This window comes from Betta splendens, chromosome 7 (genome assembly GCF_900634795.4).
Source record: "Betta splendens chromosome 7, fBetSpl5.4, whole genome shotgun sequence".
Lineage (NCBI taxonomy): Eukaryota > Metazoa > Chordata > Actinopteri > Anabantiformes > Osphronemidae > Betta > Betta splendens.
Window position 1 is genome coordinate 9,028,160 of NC_040887.2, and position 25,651 is coordinate 9,053,810.

At 43.6% G+C, this 25,651-nt stretch overlaps 4 protein-coding genes across 6 annotated transcripts in view; all 4 read left to right on the forward strand.

Moving 5' to 3' along the window:
* The first annotated feature begins 3,452 nt into the window (after positions 1 to 3,452).
* Positions 3,453 to 4,907, forward strand: tcf15 (transcription factor 15). Its single transcript, XM_029157610.3, has 2 exons — positions 3,453 to 4,245; positions 4,679 to 4,907. The coding sequence occupies exons 1-2, from the start codon at positions 3,769 to 3,771 to the stop codon at positions 4,739 to 4,741; spliced, it is 540 nt and encodes a 179-aa protein (XP_029013443.1). The 5' UTR covers positions 3,453 to 3,768; the 3' UTR covers positions 4,742 to 4,907.
* A 5,505-nt stretch (positions 4,908 to 10,412) lies between these two features.
* LOC121202353 (uncharacterized) lies at positions 10,413 to 15,038 on the forward strand. Of its 3 annotated transcripts, none has more exons than XR_005897905.2 (5): positions 10,413 to 10,568; positions 10,747 to 10,869; positions 10,968 to 11,181; positions 11,270 to 11,336; positions 11,696 to 11,836. XR_005897905.2 is itself a non-coding variant. In XM_041071639.2 (5 exons), exons 1-5 carry the CDS (start codon positions 10,542 to 10,544, stop codon positions 14,247 to 14,249), a joined length of 588 nt encoding a protein of 195 aa, XP_040927573.1. In that variant the 5' UTR covers positions 10,413 to 10,541; the 3' UTR covers positions 14,250 to 15,038. The 3 variants fall into 3 exon arrangements, 2 of the variants coding, with proteins under 2 accessions (XP_040927573.1, XP_040927574.1); XM_041071639.2 differs by lacking the exon at positions 11,270 to 11,336 and adding an exon at positions 14,193 to 15,038 and having other exon boundaries at positions 11,696 to 11,862; XM_041071640.2 differs by having other exon boundaries at positions 11,270 to 11,838.
* Positions 15,039 to 18,381: 3,343 nt separating this feature from the next.
* Positions 18,382 to 24,364, forward strand: slc13a3 (solute carrier family 13 member 3). Its single transcript, XM_029156810.2, has 13 exons — positions 18,382 to 18,612; positions 18,967 to 19,232; positions 19,352 to 19,530; positions 19,895 to 19,964; positions 20,484 to 20,660; positions 20,736 to 20,861; positions 20,994 to 21,086; positions 21,186 to 21,290; positions 21,411 to 21,508; positions 22,040 to 22,152; positions 22,280 to 22,441; positions 22,723 to 22,860; positions 22,945 to 24,364. Exons 1-13 carry the CDS (start codon positions 18,505 to 18,507, stop codon positions 23,116 to 23,118), a joined length of 1,809 nt encoding a protein of 602 aa, XP_029012643.1. The 5' UTR covers positions 18,382 to 18,504; the 3' UTR covers positions 23,119 to 24,364.
* Positions 24,365 to 24,916: 552 nt separating this feature from the next.
* Positions 24,917 to 25,651, forward strand: part of ocstamp (osteoclast stimulatory transmembrane protein) — a 6,346-nt gene continuing 5,611 nt past the window's right edge. Inside the window, exon 1 of the mRNA XM_029156812.3 lies at positions 24,917 to 25,157. Coding sequence (XP_029012645.1) covers positions 25,120 to 25,157 — 38 coding nt within the window. The 5' untranslated portion in view covers positions 24,917 to 25,119. The remainder of the gene's footprint in view (positions 25,158 to 25,651) is intronic.

Below are 25,651 nucleotides of genomic sequence, written 5' to 3' on the forward strand. Positions count from 1 at the left end.
ATCGTCGCGTGTGAGAAGATTTCCTGTCGCTCCTTGACTGTCTGGAAGTAACTGTATCCTCAAAGGGGGGTTGACACGCAACACCGGTATATAAAAAAAAAATCAGTTGCACCTGTTGCTTCACGGAGCGGTTTCCCTGGGTGGTTGGGTACGCTTTGTCTTTGAGGGCTTAAACAGATCAAGGGCATTTATAGGAGTCTAAGAGCAGGAAGTGATCGTGGTGAAATGAGACCACGTGGATCGTCTCATACTGGGTTATGTTGTCCGCTATTGTTCGTTGATACTGTACCACATGAACTTGATGATTACATCAGATGTGGTGGCATCTAGTGTAAGACGAGTTTCATAATTTATGTTCACTGGCATTTCAATTAGGCTTAAATGCTGTTAAATTAACTGACATTTATTTTAATTTTTTCCCCCTATGAATAAACCTGCCGAGCCCCGATGCATTTGTTTCGGCTTCATCCACATATAGAAGAACACTGTAAAACGATCTGCAGTTACCCAGCTCACCCATTTGTTCCACCGGACTAGGCGCTACAACCAAATCCTCTTGAAGAGTTTAAGTTTAGGTGACTGAAGACCGGTGACTTCTCACAGCTTCCTATCCGGAATTCCCTCAGACTACCGGAGGCTGCAGGCGTGTAATTTGTGCCAGATTTGCAACAATGTATCCACCCTGTGACCTCACCACAGAGACACTTGGTGCATGAGGCTTACACAGCTTTGTCAACGTGTACATGAGGCATAAAAGCGAGAGATTGGATTTCACGCACTTATGTCGTTTCTCTAACACTGGGCTTTGCCAGGCTGAAGACAAACAAAAATCAGACTTATTAGAAACTGCTGTTTGTTCAAAACGCGAACAGTTGCAAAGTGCAACACTTGTTGAGAGACGTACAGTACTGTTTACACAGGATTTTAGCATAGCCTCCTCCTTAAAGACAGAGCTTCGGGCTCTAGATGATGCTTCACATGCAGGTTTTTAAACTGGAGTAAAAAGTATTGCTCACTACTAAAGTGAACACGTTTTACTTTGGTTAAACGAGCACCAAACTAGCTTCTGCAGAGGAGTGGCTTCCCTCTTGCCTCTACTGTAGCTCAGTCTGCTGGTGATGCACTAACTAACATACGCTAATGGAGGAGAGGCCTCTGTGCCTTCACCATCCTCTGTCGGTTCCTTCAGATTATCAGCGTGCATGTGTTGGTTTTGGTGCATTGTTGGCTTTGTTAGTACAAAATCCCAGTCAGCTATAGGGGTTTTATCCATGTTCCAGGCTCCCTTCATTTAGCTAATAACTCTGTGAGAAGACATAATGTTCTCCGTGATGCTTATGTGGTTCTTGGTTTCTAGCAGACCTTTATTAAGTACCTAGCGTAGTTCTTTTGTGATATTTTTAGCCAGAGATTAATTGTGTTTGAAAGAAATATGTTACATTAGCTCAAAATAAACTACAAAGTCGGAGTTGACAGGAGTAAAGGATCATCTCACCCACTGTAGTATGAGAACATTTTTCAAGGATCAAGACAACGGAGCTCTATTATGCAGATGAATAACCCATATCTGTGTATACGATAGTGTGTAAGGGGGGTTTAACGAAGGTAAGAGAAATGTGGACTATCATCAGACCTATCGTTTAATCATGGAATGGGACGGCATTAAATGAGGCTGTCCTGGCTGTCACCTGTGTAAATTTGTCAGCAGCAGAGGAGACCTGCAGGAACAGAGCAGCGGTGGAGAAATGTACTGATGCTAGAGAGTGAAATGGGCTCCTCTGGTCTGTGCACATGCAAATGTTAATGGTCTAAGGAAACCAGGTAATTCTGGTGTCTCAACACAGCAAATGGCTGCTGGCCCATATGGATATATGGTGGAGGAAATGTTGCAAATGTCTGATTGTTTTCTGGGTCACAGCTTCACAGCTTAGACTCCAAAATCGTGGCAAAAGCGCACCTTATTATAATATGAACCTCTGATTGATGTGAACCTGATTAATTTAGCAATTAATATGGGCTATTAAATTTTTAATCTGATGATCCTGTCAGGTTACGCGTCAAAACACCACAAGAACTATTTTAATTTATCATCTGGGAAGTTTGGTGCCTGAACGAAATTTCATGTCAGTACATAAGATGAAGAAGAGAAGGCATGACAGACGACATCCCATATCAACAGACAGACGGGGCCGTATAAGTCTCTGACAGAGTCCTCAGTGGGAGGCGGACCCTACATGCTGTCACCTCATCCCTATGGATGAATGCTTCCTCCTGTTCCATGGATGAACTAGAGCTCATTCCACAGTTCCACAAAGGTTTAAATAATTTTCACCTTGTCTTTAGTCCCATATCAACGTGTGTCCACTGGCTGCTATGACAAATGAACCCTCCCTTCCCGAGTCATGTAATTTACTGTACTACATAGCAATTTGGGACGCCATTTGTTGGCTGAGCTGAGAGAATTTGTGTGCAAATTCAGTATGCGTGCTTTTCCTAGCACAATGAATTCACTCAGAGGAAGAGAGATGGTGGTGTTCACAGGCTGCAGCGCGGAGAGTTCACACCCAGGGTTGGCGTTGTGTCCGTGTCCTCTCTGAGGCCGCGGGGCTCGTTCAGCCCCGGCTGCGTGTCTGGAGTCTCACTCTGCCGGCGCTGTGGACTGTGGCGGGAGCCAACTGCGGCCGCTCGGAGGGAGAAGCCGACCATTTGCCACCACTCTGTTTTCCTTCTTTTAACTCGAGTCAGCAAGAAAACAACCCCCTGGCATTCCAGCATCATCTGCTCACTGTTGACACAATTAACTTTCCCCCCGCCGCCTGACCCGGGATCGTCTGCATGAGTCAAAGGCAGCGTCTAGTCCATAACAATGGGATTAGACACAAGTCCAGCCTGTCGTCGCACAGTGGGACAGTACAAGATCACGCAGTAAACCAGGCTGCCTGATGCAGCGCATTCAAATGGAAGAACGTCTTGCATTTGACTTGGCTATTTCCATTGGAAATTTGCAAGCTGCCAGGACAAACACAATTTACATACACATCCACGGAACAAGTTCTGCAAACACCTGCACACAACGTTCAGATTTGTTCACATTTTATCAGCATTATTAACATGCTTGTTGTTTATTAACCAACACAAACAAAGCTCAGTACATTTAACTGAATCCTGTGCATAAAGGAAAGGCCTGGAATATGCTAATAATAATAGAATATGCTATTATTATTATTAGAATTATTATGTAAGCTCTTTATAATCTATTTGACAGCTATAGTCACAAATTACTATGTATTTAATGTAATTAAAAATATATTATTGTTCTACTTAATAAATTGCACTCTTTCTGTGATGTGCTTGTAAACTCCTGTACTTCTATGTAATGGGCTTTTTTTACGTCGTCGTCTCGATTAGACAGTTTTAGGTGATTTACTTTTGCGTGTATTGCATTAACCACAGTGACTGGAGTGCAGGTGCAGGTACGTTTGAAGTATTCGTGCAAGTATTGTGGATTTTATAACGAGTATTGTGGATTTTAGCGCGTCTCTCCGCTGTAACGCCGGGCTCCGCCCATGCGGCTATAAGAGCCCAGCTGACCAGGTGGCCACGGTCCGTCCTCGCAACAGGCCGACGCAACCTGCCCTCGCACTCAGTCCGCTTGTTGAGAACTTTTTTCACAGCTTCTCCGTCGCCCTCGTGTCGCACTGAGATGTTGGATTTGTTCCCTGTTTGATGTAACTGGGGATCAGGAGCCGGGACCGGTCACGTTCAACCATGACTTTCGCCATGCTGCGGCCCGTGGCGACGCACTTGATCTACTCGGACTTCGCAGTCCTGTCCGAGGACGATGAAAACCGCAGCGAGAGCGACGGCGACTCGGAGCAGAGCTGCTGCGGCTCCGGCGACAAGCGCAGGAGGATTTCGCGCAAACTGGAGGGGGACTCCGCGGTGGCGATGAAGCAGCGGAGCGCGGCGAACGCGCGCGAGCGGGGCAGGACGCAGAGCGTCAACACCGCCTTCACGGCCCTGCGGACTCTCATACCCACGGAGCCCGTGGACAGGAAGCTCTCCAAGATCGAGACCCTCCGCCTGGCGTCCAGCTACATCTCCCATCTGGCCAACGTGCTCCTCACCGGCGACGGCGGCGCGGACGAGCAGCCGTGCCTCGGCGCGGTCCACGCGCAAGGAGACGGCGGAGCGAGGCAGCCGCGGACTATCTGCACCTTCTGCCTGAGCAACCAGAGGAAAGGGGTAAATGGACGAATGCCTCACACACCAACGAAAAGACGTCAAATCCCCTGCAATAGAACGCATGCGTCATTAGATCGCATACATCCCAGGCGCAATAATATAAAACTGGGTTAAACCTTCGAAACCAATGATTTATGGTTCTTAGGTAGACCTTGGATTCCAATGCAGCATTTGACCGACTTTTAATCCTGGACATGTTGTGTAACTGTAATATTCTTTCTTGGAGTGTGTGCGTAAAAATCACTTTTACGCACTTCGTAACTTCGCATGTAAATTCCTCCCGCAGTCACTCTGTGCTTCACTGCACTGTAGGACGAACTGTGCCATGGCTTTGTTTTGCAAGTCAAAAGCAAAGGGCGAATAATACCGTACGTTTAAATACATTTTGTACTTTTTTATGTGACAGATGTTTCGCTTTTATGTGCGTTTCCAGATAAAGGATGGCAAAGACTGTTTAAAGGTGCGAGGCTTGACTCCACTGCGAGTGAGACGCTGACGCTGGGACCCGTGAATGAGTATCAACCTCAAAATCCTCAAGGACTTTCTCAGGGAAGAGTTGAAGCTAGTGTTTCTACACACACACACACACACACACACACACACACACACACACACACACACACACACACACACACACACACACACACACACACACACACAAATGCTGGATCAAATGATGGAACCAGAGCAGAGACTGTTTATACTTGACTGGGAATTGTGAGCATAAGCCTATCAACGATGCAGTGCATTAGTTTGACACTTATGAGTTTTGTTCTTTTTTGCAGAAGTTTAAATAAAATATATTTTATCAAAAATATTAACAAATCCTAATTCTCTGATTCCTTTTTAAAATTGAGGTCTGCAAGATCAAACTGTTCCGTTCTAATCGTGTTATTTGTCATTTTTAAAGACGACAAACAACATGAAATGTTGTTTCCTGTTAAAAAGCATAAAACATATTGAAGATGAAAAAATACTGCATTTGAGAGGAAAAAAGTGTCTTTTATGTCTTTGATGTCACACACAGACTCATTGTTTCCAGTAATTCTGCTGAGACGTTGATTCTGAAAACCACAGAGCTGCAGCAGAGGTTAAGGGTTTCTTGTGTCACTGCCCAGTGGATTTTTTTTCCCAAGTCCCACAACTGGCATCGTTTGAAGTCTGTTATCGATTAGTCACGGCAAATAGTGGTCCACACTCTGCTCGTGAGCCCCCAACACAGCTGTTGGTATGTCAGAGGAATAAATCACTGCTGTGGGCGACAGGGAGATATGGGGTGAGAGGTCAGAGGTCATAGTGAACCCAGGAAGAAAAACCCTGTATTGACATATAAACCTGTGTAAAGCCAGTGATGCACATTCCTCTTAGTGATCATGAAGAGACTTTATTTAAATTATTTAATTCAATGAAATTATTTAAATATGAGCAGCAATGGGGATTTTTACTTGCAGCCAAACAAATATATATATATTTTTCAGATGTTCTACTGTAATTGTTGTATGCTTTTTAAACACAGGCCCCACAGCACAGAGCAAATCTAGACCATTTGATGTATAGAATATCCCATAGCTGCCGAGACATCAGGCAGCCAAGCAACAAGCAGCCCGTTTCAGTCCGGTGATGGGTCTAACAGGCCCATCGCGGCTCAGACGCAGCAGCTCGACCCAAGTTCCTGTCTGGCATGGCTTTGAATCAGACGTCGGGCCCAGTCCTGAGGATGACAGAGGACGGCTCCCCTGTGACACAGGGTGTACGGAGACTGAACCGTAAGCTGGTTAAAGCTGCTTGCTGGGGGTCCGGGGCGCCTCCTCCCCCACCTGCCCTGTCGGGCTAAGTGGAGTGTGCTGTGTAAAGCCCTCGGTGCTGCAGGTCCGGGCCCCCCTCAAATGGCTCCCTGAGGCCCCCCGCGGCAGGAAGATGTCACGGAGGCGCAGGAAGGGAAAACAGCGCGCCGCCGACCCCTCTGAGGAGCTCTCTGTGCGGCGAGCTTTGGGTCAGCGCCAGTCTTGACATCATCCGGTGCTGGGACCCAGATGTACGGCTCTCCCGTGGCGCTTTTCAGTGACCGAAGCAAATAGTGAGTTTTCAACAAAATCACTACGAGCCCCCCCCCCCCTCCTCCTCCTCCTCCTCCTCTTTGAAATGACAGGGGAGAGATCGGAGACGATGTGGGAGAAAAGCAAAGATGGGCGTGAACGTGTTTAACGCGTCTGACGGGAGGATCCACCTGGGCGCTGCTGAGAAGCCTCACTCCTTCCCTGCGCCTCGGACACTCGCATCCACAAGAGTCGGCGAGCAGAAAGGATGCCAGCAGACGTGAGACGGAGCGAGACAGCAGCGCCCGCCTCCTCCTGACAGTTTTTTGATCTGAGATGAAAAATGACCTTAATAGTGCGCTATTGTTTTCTCCGGGATAAAAACAGAATGATATTTTTATCATCTCTCTCACGGATGAGGCCTGAAATGTCTAACTTCAAACGAACTGCACGAAGCAGCCAGACGCTACTGTACAATGAAATAATGCTGCTACTGTACATTGACCCACTTTTCCGTCAGTCTAAAGTCTAAACTATGCAGCTTGTGTTTGCGTGTGGAAACCAGCCATTCAGTCGACTTTTCTCCTCTTCAAGTATCTCAGTGGTGCAAGATTTAGAATCTCTATAGCAATAAAGTTTAATAGTAGAATAAATCTGACTTTACTAGAAGCCTGAAACAAAGCATGCTAATGCTTCTACTGTTTTTTGAGACCTGAACATACAACAGCTGACATAATGGAACACCCCCGTCTACTTTGTGTGTTGATGAACCAACATTTAAACGATCCAGAGGCGTCTTCAGGAAGCACGGTTTAGTGAGTCCCGTGGAGCGATGCCCCTGTGAAAACAGATCCAGAACCAGTCCCCGCTCAGAATCCACTAGCCGCTCCGACGCGTTCCTGTCCTCGGCAAAAGCAAACTAAATCAAAATAGATGAGGCCGAAACAGGAAGGATGTTGTGTTTTTCACATCATCTGGGAGCACAGTGCTGGTTCCCAGGAGGATGCTTATTTTCGGGATTGTGAGCCGTTGTTAGAAACCGACCTGCACATGCAGACACTTCAGTTACAGCAGGTCTCACATTCATGGTTTATATTGTGAACATTTTTTCTAGGATGAATCACAGCTTTGTGTGATGAGCTGTCTCTGTTTCACTCAGAGGTTAAAAGGTTTTGTGTCATTACAGGAAATAAAATACATGAGTCCAGCTGTCAGACATTGAAGCTTCGCTGGAGTATGTGTGTAGTCACATCACCCGTGGGGGAAAAACCAACAGGGGAAAACTATCTCTTAACCTCCCCCACCTGTGATTTCCTTCACATAAACCCCCCCCTAGAACCAACACATCACTATGCAACGCACCCGATAAGACTTTCATTTCTCCACGCCGTGACTCACTTTCGGGGCTCGCGATGCAAACGCGTTTCTCTCGACGCGACCACTCCCTTGATTACGGGAGGAAATCTGTCCGCCTGGCCGTCAGCTGAGCTGCTGTGTGAGTCCAGCCCGTCTCAGACAACGCTTGTGTCTCCCCAAGCATTCTAGAACAATTGTTTTCATGTGCCAGAAGGTTTGGCAAGGCCTTCAGACGGAGGGAGGGAGGGCGACCGAGGGCTGTGTGTGTGTGTGTGTGTGTGTGTGTGGGGGGGGGGGTCTGGGTGGAGGTAGCTGCGCGGAGGAAATCCCACAGAAGAAATTAGGGAACAATACAGATCATCGGAACGTAACTCTTAAGGCTGCAGCCTGCAGCACTCAGTGGAACAGGCAGATGCCAGTATCTGATTTTATTATAACATATTATTCTGCACAAAGGGTTTTATAACATTCTGTTTGTTAAATCAGCAAAGAGCTGCTAGTTTTAGTCACAGGCCTGTTTTTGTCTTGTGCACAAGTCGTGGTCTTATTGTGTTGTTACTGTGTTTATGCTTTTGCTTTCCTGTCGCAAAAGCAATTTCCTTTCTAAGAACAACTAACAATAAAAGTCTTAAAGGAAATGAAGAAAAGAAGGTGTTTAGTTTCATTTTTTAATTTTCTGCGCATTTGTGCCACCTGAGGACAATAACATTGGAGAATAATTAAAAAATGCCTGTTTTATCTCAGAATGAAATATCAGCCTGTCTCGCGGTGGAACCTTGGTGCTGTTATGGTCCATCAAAGAGCCATATATCTGTCAGACCCCAGTAAACATGCACAGTCTTCCTGGGAAAGTCTCCGCGTACGGGACCTGTGGGAGCGATGGCGGAACCATTGGGATGTTTCATTTCAGCAAACAGAGCAAACAGTCAGAGGATTTCCTCAATCAGAGGCTAAAGAGTGTGCGGTGAACAAGCTCGCTGACAGAAACATGGAGACCCGCGCTAGCAGCTGGACGTGCTAACAACCTCTGGGATTTGCTCGGCTGCGTGCAACACCCTCTAAGTGCAGGACGCGGCGGCGTCGAGCACACGCACGCACACATCACACGTTCAGAATTGAACCTTCAGAGGCTCCACCGGCCTTTGCAAGTTCAGCAGCCTGTGTCGGCGTTTTCCCCTGATTTCCGACAATCGCACGTTGATCAGCTGTCAAACCCTCTTGTAGCTCGCTCGCGGTGGAGTATCAGCACATCTGCACTGACCAAAAACACAGATATTTCAAAAATGTCATGCTTTTTGACTCTTACTTATTCCTCATGCTGAGATTACTCCCTTTCATAAATCTAATTCAGCTCGCAGCTGCAGTCGCTGGCTTCCAAAACAGAAAATCCTCATTTCCACTGATGTTGTGTTGTAGCATCAGTACATTTCTATAGCGTTTGCTGGGCCAGCTGTTGCTGAATGAGGCATTGTCTGATGCAGATGGTGGAACCCGAACACCTCGCTCTTCCCTTTTCCATAAAGTCAGCCTGCTATTAATAAACGTATATCGACCTCTTTTGTCAACAAGAGCGACACATACAAATAATATGCTTGGAGGGAGACAATGGGGAGTTCCCTGCCACGACAACAACAGGATGAGCCTCCCTCATAACGGTGGAGTGTGTGTGTGTGATGGATGTGAGCCCACTGTATGTAAGACAGGCCGCGTCCGGAAGAAACAACTCACTGACCAGCTCAAAGGCTGCTTTAAAGCCGGACCCTTTGACATCCTCCCTCTCCGGCTAATCACACCGGGAAATTAGGTGCAACGAGGTCAAGTTGTTTCATCTATAATATGTTAAATTAATGGTTCTAATTTAAACTGAGCATGAAACTGTTTCTCAGGGCCTCGCTGAGCACATTCTATTATCCTTCCATTAATCTTTTCCTAATGCTTCTATGTTGTAAGTCTTATTATATTATATTCTAGATTATATTATTTTGTGCTGTAGTTAACGCCCTGTATCAAACGCTGCACTCAGGGTTCACACATTATGAGTCAAGAGGTCACCACCCCCACCTGTAGCCTACACAGGAGCAGGCCTGAAGTCAGCTGAAATAGCTGGAGATGCAAGAAAGGCGTGCTGCAGCTGTTCCAGATGTGACACCTCGGGCTCCAGAGGCTGTGCTGATATTTCTGCATAGTGTGTGGGCACGGTGTGACACAGAGCAGGTCGCTGTTTCCTCCTCACGTTTTTCATGATAATGAACACGGCTCCCTCCTCTAGGACCAGCACTTACATATGCTTACAGAGCATCAAGTGGTAGCATTGTTGTGGGATGTGCTCAGAATGAGCTCAGAATGAGCACATCAATGAGCAGGGAGACATGAACCACTGTGGATGTCTTTCGGGAAAGTCTGGGGGGTAACAAACCGGCACTAATCTTAAAAAGGAGAAATACAAGATATTCCTCCAAGATGAACTCCTCCTTGGAGCTGTCAGTAGATGCCTCCTGCTGTCAATAATATAATAATATAATAATATAATAATGTAATAATATAATATATATATAACCCCACACCTCCAGGTCAAGGTGATGCTCCTGCAGCAGACCTGTGTTTTTAATAATCTTCAGGGGACGTGCTCCACATTCAGGCATCTCTTAAACCTCCCTTGCTGGAACAGCTTGAATCAGTGTGTGTACAGTACGGAAGCGGCCCGAGGCTGACGATAACACAGCACCAGAACACGCATTGCTCTCAGGCACCACTTGGTGGAGCACAGAGTCCTCGGCACACAATAAGTCCTAATACAAGTCTCAGAGCAAATGCACCGCTTTACAGGAAACTGTGAACTTTTCAAGCGAAGTGAGAAAAGAACAGTTACGGCCACAGTAACAAGCACCAGATGAAGTGTAAAACATGTCCCAGACAGTGCTGTTCATTGAGGTGAGTTGACTTTTATAGAATCACTTGATTTAAATTTTTAATGTTAGGACATGCACAACACAAACTAAAGCAGTTCTGTAGGTTCACACTTGCAGTTTATCAAGTTAAGTACAACTACAGTCGCCTGAAAACTGTTTGTGTTTATGTTTGTGTCAATACTGTGATCTGATTTTCTCAGCTGCTCCTGGTGCATTACGCAGTTCAAATACAGACTGAAGTGAAGTGTAGTGAAGATGTTACGCTGACGTGTCCAGATGTTGATTTTAACAAACTGAATTTCATCTCGGTGACGTGGTACAAGGTCAGTGGCAAATTCACCTGAACTAAAGCGGTGTCACCATCCCATGTCCTGGTATGTGGCGCTACTGTATGAAACGCATTTGTTGTTGACCTGAACAGATCCATAACGAGAAAAGAAGCGGCATCATCAGGAAGGGGAAAGGGGCCGAGTTCGCACAGCCCTACAACGTCTCCCGTCAGGTCAGCATTGGAGAGGACTACAGCCTGTTCATGGCCACTGTGACGCCTGGGGACTCGGGCAGGTACGAGTGTTGCGTCAACGCAATCGTGGGGGGTCAAAACCTGTACCGGCAAGTCGACCTGCATGTTCATGGTGAGTCTTGAATTTAACTTTCATTTTCTGAGCACCTGAACTAAGCAACTCATGTAATATAACAGCTACTTTTCTTGTATGTTTGTAGATGTTTACAGGAGATGAATGAGAAACAGACTGCTGTCCCTCAAATTGGACCCTCTTTTGATCAAAATGTATTGTTATTAAGTTTTATTTATCTGTGACTATGATGGAAATAATTCAATATAAACAGGACCATTAATGTGCTTGTTGAACGTGGTGCTGTATGAGGGCGTGTTTAAATGTGATCGGAAAAGAGGATAGAGATGAAATCAAAAAATACTCAGAACCAAAACAATGTGGTCAAAAAGCAAACAGCTGCTGAATGTGCTGGGCCACATCAAAACGCAGGAAACACACCATAAGATGATCAGTCTCCTCAAACGCCTGTCACATTTTCCTTTGCCTCGTTCCATTTACAATATGCTTCATCCAACCATGCAAAATGAAAAGTCAACTGTCTGTTTGTAAATTCTTCTATTGTGATTTGCAGTTTGCGTCACCTCAGACCAAGGGACATTCACGACAACTGTAACCAACACGAATGACTTCACCACAATCCACCAAAGACAAGTTACTGAACTGCCAATAATGTGGAGTGTTATTGGATATTTGGCTGTGGGCTGCATCAAAGTCATCTTATGTGTAATCACCATTTGGGTAAATAAGCATTAATATTTCTATATGTGTTGATTTCTTCTAGATTCTACAGTAAATCAGTGTTTTGAAATATGTTGTATGAAAATGTGGCTTTTCAGATCTGTGCAGCTCTGAAAGCTAGTTTAGTCCCCAACGCTGTGGTATTTGATTGGTTTAGACTCAAATAAGGGACACATTTTTGTCATGGTTACAAAAACATATGATTGAAGTTAGGGAACAATTATGGTATAAAAATCTACTGTTGACTGGAAACAGGAAATGAACAGTGGTCCTTCAGTTCATGTACCTCTTGCGGAAAAGGCCCTTAAATTCCTTCGATGTGGGATCAAAGGTTGGTAAAGTTCATTGTACTTCCTCCCTGATTTGCAGAACAGAACAAATGTGTGTTGGGCTTTTTGTTATAATTTTACATATGTTGTATTTTGTGTTTCTAAAGAAAGCTAATATTCTAAGTCCTTGGCTTCATTAACCCAATTGTATAATAATAATATAAAGTACCGCGACAGCTTTAAAATTCAACCTCTATAAGTAAAACAAAATTAAAATGAGGTAGGACCTGGGATGAAGCCCTGTGCAACACCACAACAGCTGCAGAGGAAATCAAATACCTAATTCCTGAGAATAAATTAATATGTATGAAAACCTCAATAGGGGTTTTCCAGCATCTTTAGCAGCTCAATAGAATTCTTGAGAATAACCTAACACAAGCCATATTTCAGCGCCTTATTACTGTAGTTAACAATTGATGTAAGATGTGATTATTGGCAGTAGCCTAAAGGCCCCAAGGCAGCGCTAGATGGACTACATGTAGATGGAAGCTCCTGCTGTTTTTGTTTTTATTTCACCAGGTTGAGCAGCAAAACTTGTTTTTACATAGGTAGCCTATGTTAGCAGCTGAAATGACACATGGCAAAGTCGGTCGACTGTGCTCAGTCCAAAGACTAAACCACAGGAAAGTGATTCACTCACCCACAATTAATAGCACTGAGTTTAGTTCTGACGGCAGTGACAGACGCAAGCATGTAATTGTTTTGCTGTTGAGTTCAGCCAGATTCTGAATTTTATCTAAATCATGTCTAAACCTTCCAGCTATGAAGGTTTTACACTCTTTTGGTTTCAAGCTTTTTCTTAGTAGTCAGAACAGTTCAGTTCAACTTTTTCCTATGCCTCAATCTGGCAAAAAGCATTAAAAAGTATTAAATCAGGAAAGTGTCATTTTCTAGACAGACATGCGTTTATTTAGAACGTTTATACATAAAGGTGAAAACGTCATGAATGCAGGAGGTTTCACTGTTTGTTGACAAGTTCTAGAATAAAGACGATGTTCTCCCTGCATTTAGTCACAGCAATAAGCAGCACATTCAAATGATCTATATTAAATTATGTCACTGTTTGCTTCCTGTTTCCAAAGTCAGCACTCTTGTGCACAAACTGTGCGCACACATTCCAGGTCACAGGTGCAGAGTCTCATGCACCGCGTCTCATCTCGTTATTTTATTTAATTTTTTTCCTTAACTTTACTCACGATCCGAAGGCTGGACTGTATGTTTACGTTTTAGCAGTTTGACTTCCTGTTTTTATAGCATTGCCAACGTTGTTCCCTAAACTCAACCAGTTGTGTGTTTCTGAAACCGCAATAATGAAACTGCTCACCTCAACAAAAAGTTTTACTTCTTAAACCATAGACATAAACACACTACATAAAACCTATACTTAGTTCATTCGCTATAATGGCTCCGCTTGGTCAGAACTGTATTTATCAGCTGAATTGAATTCTTCTTTACAGTTTGGTTTTGTAAAACTTTGCATCTTGACTTAACTTTTTAAAAAACAGTCGAGGGTTTTAGTTTAAGTGCTGATGATTATTTCAGTGCTGCTGATTATTTTTGTATTTTAGTTAAAGTACTGTATGAAACTAAAGTTCAATGCAATAAATCAAGCAAAGAAATTATACTATAGGTACATGATACAATTAAAGTTAAAATAATACAAACTACTTTTTATAGTGTGTACTCACTATATAACTACAATTAGTCGGGGGGTGCTACTTATAAATGCATTTAGTCTATTATTGGATTTTAATTGTTTCATTTAGTTTGAAGCTGTTTGTTCTGCACATGACGACTATTTGTGTGTGTGGGAATATGTTGGGTTTGTCGTGTTTGTGGACACCTGTAGGCGAGCTCCAGTTACTCGGAGGCACCATTTCCTCTGACAGTAAACTGTCTCCTGTCTGCGAACTGCTTTTCAGACGAAGTGGGTGGTCCCTTTTTTCCGTTGACTTATTATATGTTTCTTGTGCTGTTTTCTGTATTTCTGTTGTCGTTCAGGCAATTCGTTCCTCTACGAGATGTCGTTCCACAAGACACCAGCCGCACACTTGGTGAAGCTGCGTCTTCGGCTCCGCAGACTTCAAAGTAAATAGACATTCTTTGAATCAACCATTACATTTTCTATTTATTTTTTTATTATTGTTTTTTTTTTACAGTTTGTGTTTATGTTCTAGATCCATTGTTTACTTTTGTTTAAACCATGATTAAACCAAAGTTTTTTGTCATTTTTATGTGCTTTTGATTACTGATGCATCATGTGAGTGCTGAAGTGAAAGTGTGGTTTGTATCACACCCTTATTATGGTCTCTAGTCTGGACTGACTTTCACTGTGTCACTGTTTATTCCAGATGTCATTCCAGACATCTGGAATAAACTAACCATCGCAGAGAAGTGAATTCTTACCAGTTTAACTCCTGGCTTCTAAAGTAATACCGCAAATGCATTGATTCCTGCCACAAAGCGACCTGTGGAGCAGGTGCAGAGCACAGAAAGCGTGCACAGATCGCCACCTACTGGCACAACCTCAAACAACAACATGATCAGTATTTAACCCAAGAACTAAAACTTAAATTAAATTAATGTACAAGTAAAATGTTTTGGATCAGAACAAAAGGAAACATTACCTGTGTTATTATGCATAAATAATACTAACACATCGACAGACTTTAATTTAGACCTGACTGACAAATGCTTTTTGTTCAAACCTGGATTATTCGTGTACCAACACTAACACCTTATAGTTTAATGAGTCATATGCAGCATTTTATACAGATATGAAATTATGTCTATTACTACTGTACATGTAAAAGTTGTAACGAGAAAATAAAAACTTTTCTAACTGCTGCTGCTTTTTCCTTCCACAATTATTATAGTTATTAAAAACTGCTGTTGCAGCATTTTAATTCATATTGGATCTTCATGGTGCACAGCACACAATTAAGCCAAAACTAAACAACAGAATCCTAAATCCTTACAGCTGTAAAAGAAAAAGATCATTTTTGTAACACATACAACGTACAGATTTGTTTGGAATTAAATATTGTGTGTAAAGGTTTCTGATACCTGGGAACCGTAAGATTTATAAACCTCAAACTAACTGTGAGATGCATGTGGGACAAGGTCAGAGTCCAAACACAGATAACTATAAAGTCAAACCATGAACCACGAGTTCTGTTATGTTTTAACGGGTCAATTTTGAATCTGGCTGATCCAGTTTAACCCCTGTAATGAGTCAAGTTAAATACCACATCAAAAAATGTTGCACATTTGTCTCATAAACAGAAGATTCCACACACTCAGTGAATGAGTTCTGGCCCCATCACATGTTATACTACAGCTGCAGTAACACACACGCACCGCAAGCATTGTAGTCAAATAAAAGCAGCTTTTACTACCAATGTTTATGTATTTTTACTTTATGGAAAAGTAATAAACCTGCTGAAACTGTGTACTGGTATGAAAGTACAATATGCCTGTGACTGCCTGTAATCAAGGAATCAACTAAAGTTCAATGCGTGTCATGTTTGTGGACTTCCTTCACCTGCTGAATCATATACTGTATGTGACTGTATGTGCTGCTTGTGAAAACAAAGTGTTTCTGTTCACACATAACATCACAGCATCATCACCCTTCTGCCCTGTGCTCTTCTCGGTCTTCTAGTCGGGAATCTTTATTTAAGCTGCATGATGTAGTCGTCACCATCCATTTTAGCTGTAAGTACTACTGTCATTTACTGTTACACTGTTAGACATTTTAAAGGGTTTTTACAGTAACTCACTGGTGACACTGTTGCCAGTGAGTTACTGTAATTTAAATACACAGTAATCATTACTGTATTTTAAATTTACAGTAATTGGTACTGTAAATGCCTAGATTACCTGTATATTAGTGTGATCCCATGACTTTAAATCAATACTTTATTAATTAGTGAATTATATGCACTTATATATCTATTGAACCTATAAAAATGATAATAATAATAATACTATACTGTAAACTTTTTAAACTGAATACACCAGACCCAGTTGTGACAAAATATAGAAGTTTATTTAAAACATTGCAAATGATTATATCACTTAAGACTGAACTGTCTGAAAATACAATATTGTATTCAAAACGTTTAAGTTCATACACTGTTAAAACTTGCAAAGTACACCATAACATGAACATGGCCTTTTAACAAAACTGAACAATAGTACAGTAAATAGATTTAAGAAAAAAACACTACTGCATTTGATTCAACTATCACAATTAATAATGTTTGATTATTAACTTATTAAGTATTGTATTAGTATTAATATTTAATTATTAACCACATTACTGCAGTTATTTACTCAACAGTGTGTTAATTGTTTACCAAAGGTGTGTGTTTATTTTATTTTATTTATTTATTTTTTGTTGTGCCTGTTTATGTTTATATTTTAGCTGTTTTGCTTCAATGATTTATTTGTTTTCCGCAGCTGGATGTACCTCCACCCACCCACACCCACAGACCCAACCTGTCCAACAGCTCCCAGGCTGACATTCATTACAGCTATACAGAAAGGACTCATGACAAACCTATATCAATAATATATGCCCAATAATATACTGTCCCAATATGACAATTAGCCTAATACATGCTTCTTGCCAAACTGCTGGACAGGACAACAAAAAGAAAAAGAAATACTGTCATTTGCTACATTTAAAGTTTGCTGTATTTTATAACTGTAAGATTTGGAAACATTCCAGCCTGACCTGCACCGTCATGAACTGGGATCAGATCTGATGGATCCTGATGGATGCAGACAATTACAGTAGGAGCGTCCAGATATAGCTAACACAATGAATAAAGTTCAATGTTTGTCAACAGTGTTGGAAGCATGTGTTCCTTTTCTCGCGGAATCGATGTATAACATGTTTAATAATTAAACACCTCTGCAATTATTAACTTTGTAGAACCAGCGGGTAAAGCAAGGTTACGATGAGCTGCCGTGAAGTGTCTAAAGTGGGACACCTGACGTGTAATGAACACTGTTCATGAAGAGTGTGCTTCTGTTTACAAACTTTGTTTTATTTTATGAAATATACACGTGAAATAAATAATAACAGTCTTGCTTTCATTGAAGAAGCCTCCACTTCCAGCGGCTGCAGCCTTGAGGTCGTCTGCTCTGACGTCGAGCATCTGACCCTATTATGATTCAGTCCTTTAATATATTGTATTAGATCAAGTTGCAATAAGAAATACTGCGTTTCATCAGTTCTACTGCTTGCATTAGTTTAAGGCCTTGCACTATGTTGGTACTTGTATTCGTTCTGGTCTGGGTTGATTACGGCGGCGTCCGCCACCCAGTGAAAAACTGGGGTTATGCACATTCCTGTTGAATGCATGCAAGCCAAGGCAAGTTGCTCCACAGAAATCTAACGACCTCTTTGCTCAGGAGACGGACTATGTAAGCAGAGGTGCAGGTAACAGAGGGGCAAAGAGCAAAAGGAGACAGCCTGAGTAAGAGTCACTGTTTGTTTTCAGCGTCGTCTCGAAATTATCACAGGACCTTAAAAGCATAAAAAAGTCATGTTACAATTTAACAGCGTTTGAAAAAGTTCAAAGTGACACTGAAACTGTGAAAATGTAACTGATCCCACCCTTAAACTGAATATGAATTTCCCATCACCCACTGGTAGAACAGGAACCGCTGGAGCAACATCCTTTGTGAAGCAGACGAGGGGCAGGTTTGTGCTGCTCAGACATTCAGTGGATGAAGGTTTTCATGTCCTGCTGCTTGTTTGGGCCGAAATCATTAAAAAAAATGTCTCGATGGTTTCCTGAGATGTTGCCCTCTAAGAATAGGACAGAGGAGGAAATGAATCCAAGCAAGGATGCTGCACTGTTAAAAATATATTTTAAACTTTAAAGTAAAGTGTAGAAAGTTTAAAGTTTGCAGACTTAACTTAAAAATCACATTTCTTCATTATTATTCATATATATTATATATTATAATGCTTTATCCACACTGTGTACTACCTATTGTGCCTAATAGTTTCCAAACCACAACTTTGCCTCATTCAAACTGTGTTTTCAGTTTGAAGCCTGTAAGGATCCCTCATCACACGTCGTGTCCTGGGGCGAGGCCTTTGAGGGGAGGGGGGGTGTGGGGGTGGACAAACACAGTTTAACTATCTGACACCGGCTCACGGCGGCGCAACAGTTAACCTGCCGCCGAGCGACTGGTTAATCTTCTCCGCGCGCGGCCAGAGGCTTCAAAGCGCTGCCCACCGGGCTCCACTCAGCCAGTCGTCAGCGGAGCGGCGCGTCCGTGGCCCGTGGAGATGAAAGTGTCGGCCGTGTCCAAGAAGCTGTGGTGCGTCCACAAGCAGCTGATCCTGCTGCTGGCGCCGCTGCTCTTTCTGCCTTTGCTCTTCACTCTGCCGGAGAAGGTGAGCCAGTTCATGATGTGTTGCCTGAATGTTCTTATGCAATTCCTGTCAATAACACCTGATTAGTCCCTAAAATCACCCCTAAAAGCATCAATTAATCTTTATCTTGCAATCTTAGAATCTGCTGCTTTATTAGAATTAGGTCAAAAAACAATGAATTCATATATTATTTATTTGATATTTGCAGAACTTTTGGCTTTTTTCTGCCCATTTGAATGTCTTTGAATTCATTCTCCAATTGTCAACAACATTTGGTTTGACATCTGTGAATCCCAGTGCTGTCATTTGTTTGACGGCCTCTATCTTCCTCTTGGCTGAACATTAACAACTTATACTGCCTGCTGCGTCTTCCAGGAGGGGAAATGCCTGTACGTGGTTCTGCTGATGGCCGTGTTCTGGTGCACGGAGGCCCTCCCCCTCGCCGTCACCGCCATGCTCCCAGTCTGCCTCTTCCCGACCCTCGGAATTCTTCCGTCCAAAAAAGTTTGCCCTCAGTACTTCCTCGAAACCAACTTCCTCTTCCTCAGCGGCCTCATCATGGCGTCGTCCATCGAGGAGTGGGGCCTGCATCGCAGGATAGCTCTGAAGGTTCTCACTATAGTCGGAGTAAAACCAGCTTGGTGAGGAAACTGTGCTGATTAAAGGATACATAAAAAAATCTCCTTTACATGAGAGTTGGAAACCATCAGCTATGATGCTAACAGTGCTTTAGACTGTGAGCTGCGTCTTCTTCCCTCAGGCTCATACTGGGGATGATGGCAACCTCATCCTTCCTGTCCATGTGGCTCAGCAATACGGCCACAACAGCCATGATGCTCCCCATCGCTAACGCCATCCTGGAGAGTCTGTTCGGAGACCTGGAGACCCTGAAGCAGAAATGCAAGAGCACAGAGGACTTAGAGCACATGGACACCAACGGTACAAGAGGGCTTTTAACACTTTCACTGACGTACCAGTAACAAGCAGAGATTGTGCTTCACAGCTGAGTTAAGGAGTTCACTTTAAGATTTAACCCCAGTCTTATGACCATGTATCAAAGAATCCATGTCAGGGGTGAAGTGTGGAGGCCAAAAACAGAGCTACAGTACAAGAGAGTAAATATTGGGCTCTGACAAATACAAATAAAGCAATATTGCATTTGTAGTCATGGTTGTAAGTTTGTGTACTTTAATATGCACCTAATACAGTTTATAGTAGATGGGTATTTATTATTTATTGTGTTTATTACAGGTGCAACTCTCTCATATTTGTATCATATTGTTTCTTGCTTCTATTTTAACAGGTCAGTCTAATATAAAGCTGCATTCACTTTCTTCAGTGCCTTCGGAGAAACAAATACTGTCAATAGATGGGTAAGAACCATGTCACCCGATCGCATCACGTACTGTGTGTTGGTGATGCTTGAAGGACCCATGAGACCCTACTGTACGTGCTCATATCTGTATCAACAGCATGACAGCGTCTCCCGCGCCGCTGCCTGATGCAGCCGCTTCCACCTGAACGTGACTCACGTTCTTTTCAGAGAACTTCTTTCGCTTTGTTGAGGAACCTTATTTTTAGACTGGTTGTTTCACAAGCATGTGATGCCTCATCATGGCTCATCGTTCTTTGTAAACACTGAGCCTTTGGTGGGAAGTTATTTTATGCCTCATAACGCCCAGTTAAACAGACTAAAACAACACTACACAAAAGTTCAACAACATTACTGCCCAGTTGAACGGGTAATTTATTAAGTTGTCTCCTTAAAACACAAAACAGTTCATTTGTAAAAAATATTCTATTTGCAAATTCTGTAATTGTTCAAGTAAAATCACAGATTCTAGTTAATAAATGTACATGTCGGGCAGTGAAATGCTGTGTTGTGTCAACAGGGTAGATGGGATGGAGCCGACGGAGAGGCCGACGGAGGAGAGCCGGGCCGAGTCGGAGTACCAGATGAAGGTGTGGAAGGGATTCCTGATCTGCATCCCGTACGCGGCCAGCATCGGAGGGACGGCCACGCTGACCGGCACGGCTCCCAACCTCATCCTGATCGGACAGCTCAAAAGGTGACCGTCGGAATTTGGTGCGGACACGTTTGAAAGCAGTCCTTTTCCAGTGGAATGAACAGTTTTGTTTTGCAGCTACTTTCCAGACTGTGACCTTATCAATTTTGGCTCTTGGTTTGCGTTTGCTTTCCCGCTTATGCTTCTCTTCCTGTTTTTGGGATGGATATGGATTTCTTTTCTCTATGGAGGATTAAATACACGGTAATTTCCTTTTATTGTTTATATTCTAGCTTTGTACTCTGAATGGGGATCACGAATAGGCATTGAAATTTTCACTATCACTTCGCTATCAAAATGACGGATGTTCTACTGTTGTGTGCTGGTTTCCTGTAGCATGTGTGTGAAGAAGGCCGACCAAAGGGCGGAGGCGGAGGCCAGAGCCAGGGCTCTAATAGAGGAAGACTACAGAAAGCTCGGGCCCTTAAAGTGAGGCCTCGTGTATGTCTTCAAATCTCATGCGACAGACAATGAGGAGATTTTACGACCCTGTCTTCTACTAACCTTTACCCACTCACTCAATTTCAGTTTTGCGGAGGGAGCGATCTCGTTCTTCTTCGTATTGTTTGCCGTTCTCCTCTTTACGCGAGATCCCAAGTTCGTCACCGGCTGGTCTGTGTTGTTCAAAAAAGGGTACGAAGCGCACACTTAGTGCAAACGCAAATCATTTCTTCTCCACAGAATCTGAGGGCCTTTATGTACGGTGGCACCTGTTAATCATCTTTCTCTGTCAATGATCTCCTCGTCCCGCAGGTACGTCTCCGATGCAGTCACCGGTGTCATCATTGTGTCCATACTCTTCTTCTTCCCCTCACAGAAACCGTCTCTGAGCTGGTGGTTCAACCCCAAAGGTCAGCGACCTCTGAAGAATGTGTGTGTTAATGGCTGAAACAGATTTCTGACAAAAAAAAAAACGTTATAAAAAAGGACAGTGTGATAGAAGATGGCACAAAAAGACAGCAGCCGTCAATGAGATACCAAAATGAGTGGAGACAGGCTGGACTTTAGTCGTGATGACCAAACAGTCGGATCCTGCAGCCTGTCTCCAGCAAAGTGATTGCAAAACGAAGAAAATCAGATGAGGAATGTTAATATTGTAGATTACAGAGTCTACAGAGACTATAGTTTCTCTGTTTCTGTGATTAGAGTAATCTCTCAAAAACTTTGACCTGTGTGTGTGTGTGTGTGTGTGTGTGTGTGTGTGTGTGTGTGTGTGTGTGTGTGTGTGTGTGTGTGTGTGTTCAGCTGGTCAAATAAACCTCTGGACACCACAGAAAATGTGATGTTTGTTCGTGCTAAACTAGGTCAAATATCTGACGTGGAAAAACACTAATCGAGGGATGTTTCTTTTTCTCTAACGCGCTGCTGTGTTTTCTCTCCAGCTTCAAACACTCCTTACGTTCCTCTCCTGACATGGAAGAAAGCGCAGGAGTCTGTTCCCTGGAACATCATCCTGTTGCTCGGAGGAGGCTTCGCTATGGCTAAAGGCTGTGAGGTAAAGATCCTATATGCGATTCCTTATCTTATTCTTCTATTCATCATTCACTTCGTTCCCCACTCCGCTTTATTGTGTTTGATTTGACCTCTGACCCCTGAGCCGTGCTCTCGTTGGGCTCTGGCAGGAGTCCGGACTCGCCTCCTGGATCGGAGGCCACCTCCAACCTTTGGCCGAGGTCCCGCCTGCTGCAGCTGCGGTGCTGATCACTGCGTTTGTGGCCTGTTTCACCGAGTTCGCCAGCAACACCGCCACAATCATAATATTCTTGCCCGTCATTGCTGAACTGGTAGGACTCAAAGGAATGCACAGTAACTTATTCAGCCTTTCTGTTACACGTCCTCTCGTAAAGATAACAGCCTGCTAGCGATAAAACAGTGGCACCGCGTGAACTGGACAAGGTTGTGTTCATCACGGGCTTGTTAGAGCTTGTTGTCTTTCATTTGCTGTTGCACATTAACCTCAGTTGTCTGTGTGTGTCACATTGTATTACAGAATCATTCATGTTCCCCAGAGGATGAACCCTAATGATTAGTCGTCGTGCTTTGGGACTTGTGCTTGTCTCTGCAGGCCATCCGTGTCTCAGTGAATCCTCTGTACTTCATGGTGCCTGCTACAGTGGGATGTTCGTACGCCTTTATGCTGCCGGTGTCGACCCCACCCAACTCCATCGCCTTCGCATCCGGTCACCTCATGGTCAAAGACATGGTGAGTGGCCACCGAGGCGCCTGGCGTGCGACGCGTGGGCCGCTATTCATTCACGGTGTAATGCGTGTTTGGCTGCGGTTCCAGGTGAAGACCGGCTTCGTCATGAACGTCCTGGGCGTCCTCTCCGTCTCTCTGGCCATGAACACGTGGGGCGTCGCCATGTTCGACTTGAACACTTATCCAGAGTGGGCCGCGCCCACAAACAGGTCTGCTGCTGTGCATTTCGCCTCAGTCCAGTCGCTCAATGCCACTCTCTGATCCCGTCCCCCGTCTGTCTCAGGATGGACATTCAAAAACACCACGAGATGCACAAGAATTTAACACTAAACAGGGACTGTAGACTCTTTGTACAGTAGATGTCTGCACTGTGTCACCACATGTAGGACTTCATCTTATGATGCTTTCAAACAGTATACATAGTTTACAGTGGCAAGAAAGGGTAGCTCCAGAGTTGCAGTAACTTGAAATTGTCTTAAAATATCACTACACAGAATCAAATACATGTTGATACGATTGTTTTACAATTTTTTTTATTTTGTCAAAATTCAGTGCTCTACTGAAATATCGACAAAGCAAAAACACAAAAATGGCAACAAAACCTAATTAATAAAATGATGCAGGATATGTGGGTTTATGTGGGTTGGAGCTGCTTGGACTTGAGTGAATGAGGATTTGCATATAGCTGAAAAAGTTCCAGTTTGCGCTCAAGACGTTTAGGCAATCATTAGCGCACGCTGTCCTCCAGCGAGTGGCCTCCTCCTGAGGCTGAAGGAACCCAGAGACCAGTGGAGCTGGTTGGATTCTCCGTTTGGCGTCCGTGGCACCACAGAAGAAGCTGCTTCCTACCTGAGGGTTTCAAAGGAGCACCTTAACACTCCACAGTGTGAGAAGCCTTCTATCTGAGTGGAAACACTGGGATTGGGAGCTGCTTCACAGAGCGGGACTGGAAGCAGAGAACATGGTTGATGCTACAGTGAAGGAGGTTCATCCTGTTTCCACATTTGTGCACTGTCAGTGTTTAGTCGTGTGTTAAATTAAGTCAGGAGCCACTGTATTTGTTTCGTATTATTTTCTTAATCCCAGCGTGTTTTTCATTAAATCTCATTTCACGACTGTGTAATCTAGAAACCAGCGGCTGCGACTGTCTGTGCGCCTTTCTCGCCACTGTCCTCATGGGACCTTTAGGCTCTCACGCGCCGACACGTCGTGCTGTGAACTGTGAACTGTTACACACTCCAGGTTTTCAGTAGAAAAACTAGTCACAATATTAACAACACAGCACCTGAAGGTTCTCCAGTCAGATTAAGGATGCAGCCTGATGACAGAGAGAGAGAGTGCTGTGAATATTAAATTACCTGTTTTTGTTTAAAATCACAGAGAGAGTGTAAATCAGTGTAAATGTTTTTCATGTCATTTTGATCAGAGTCATTGATTGTAGAGTTCAAATTCTGTCAAATTACATGCACATTTTGTAAAACGTTGAAATAAACTGTTTGTATCATGATGACTTGTGTGAATGTTGACCAGCAGGTTAATGTTAAGAGGAGCTTGTGTAAAGGCTAAATAGCTGTCGCTACAACTACTACATAAAGAGACAGGGACAGTCAGTTTCCGGGTTCTACTTTGCTGCCCGTCTGCAGGTTCATCACATTTTAACCAGACGCAGCACACAGTTTGTTTGGGGATGTCATCTGTGCAGAGTCACGAGGCCGGACAGTAATGGTTGACGTACAGGCCTGTGGTGGTTACTCAGTGTTAGCGGATACAACCCACGGCCAGGACCAGTGATACAGTGATGTATCCAGTAAGTTCCCATCAGTTCCCATTTGTTATTAGTCAACAATTATTCAAAATGTGACGCAACAAACGCAACCTGTGCTTAATAATATTTACTGTGCTGTGCAATGAGCTTTACACGAGTCCAGTGAAGTTGAAACGTGAAAACGTGGGAACATCATAGGAGAAAAAATCAAATAATGACCCACGTACTGTAAAGGGAAGTGACCCTAGAAGGTACTTGTGGCTTGTGTGGTTAACCTAAAGCTTTGTGTGAGCACAAGACTGGAACTACGTGATGTTACAGTGCATCTCTGTTCTTTCCCAGGTCACGTAGTGTTGGTGAGCGTTTCATTCTTCTCCATATGATTTTGTGTCATATCACATATCGGCGTCATGCGGCGTGACTCAGTGAAGTTCTGCTATTTCTCATCTTTAGCAATCTCAGTCCTCCAATGCTGAAGACTGAAGTAACTCGAGAGAATGAAGCTAATCACACAGGCTGTTATAACTCCTCTGAGGTAAGAAATTACTGTTTGGAATCTATCGATACGCTTGTCTGTCTGTCTGTCTGTCTGTCTGTCTGTCTGTCTGTCTGTCTGTCTGTCTGTCTGTCTTCTTGTCTGTCTGCATGTCTTTCTGTCTGTCTGTCTGTCTGCCTGTTTGTCTGTCTACATGTCTATCTACCTGTCTGTGTGCCTGTCTGTCTGTCTCTCTGCCTGCCTGTCTCTCTGCCTACCTGTCTGTGTGTCTGCCTGTCTGTCTCTCTTTTCGTCTGCCTGTCTGTCTGTTTGTCTGTCTACATGTTTATCTACTTGTCTGTATGTCTGTCTGTCTGTCTGTTTGTCTGTCTGTTTGTCTGTATGTCTGTCTACATGTTTATCTACTTGTCTGTCTGTCTGTCTGTCTGTCTGTCTGTCTGTCTACATGTTTATCTACTTGTCTGTCTGTCTGTCTACATGTTTATCTACTTGTCTGTCTGTCTGTCTGTCTGTCTGTCTGTCTGTCTGTCTGT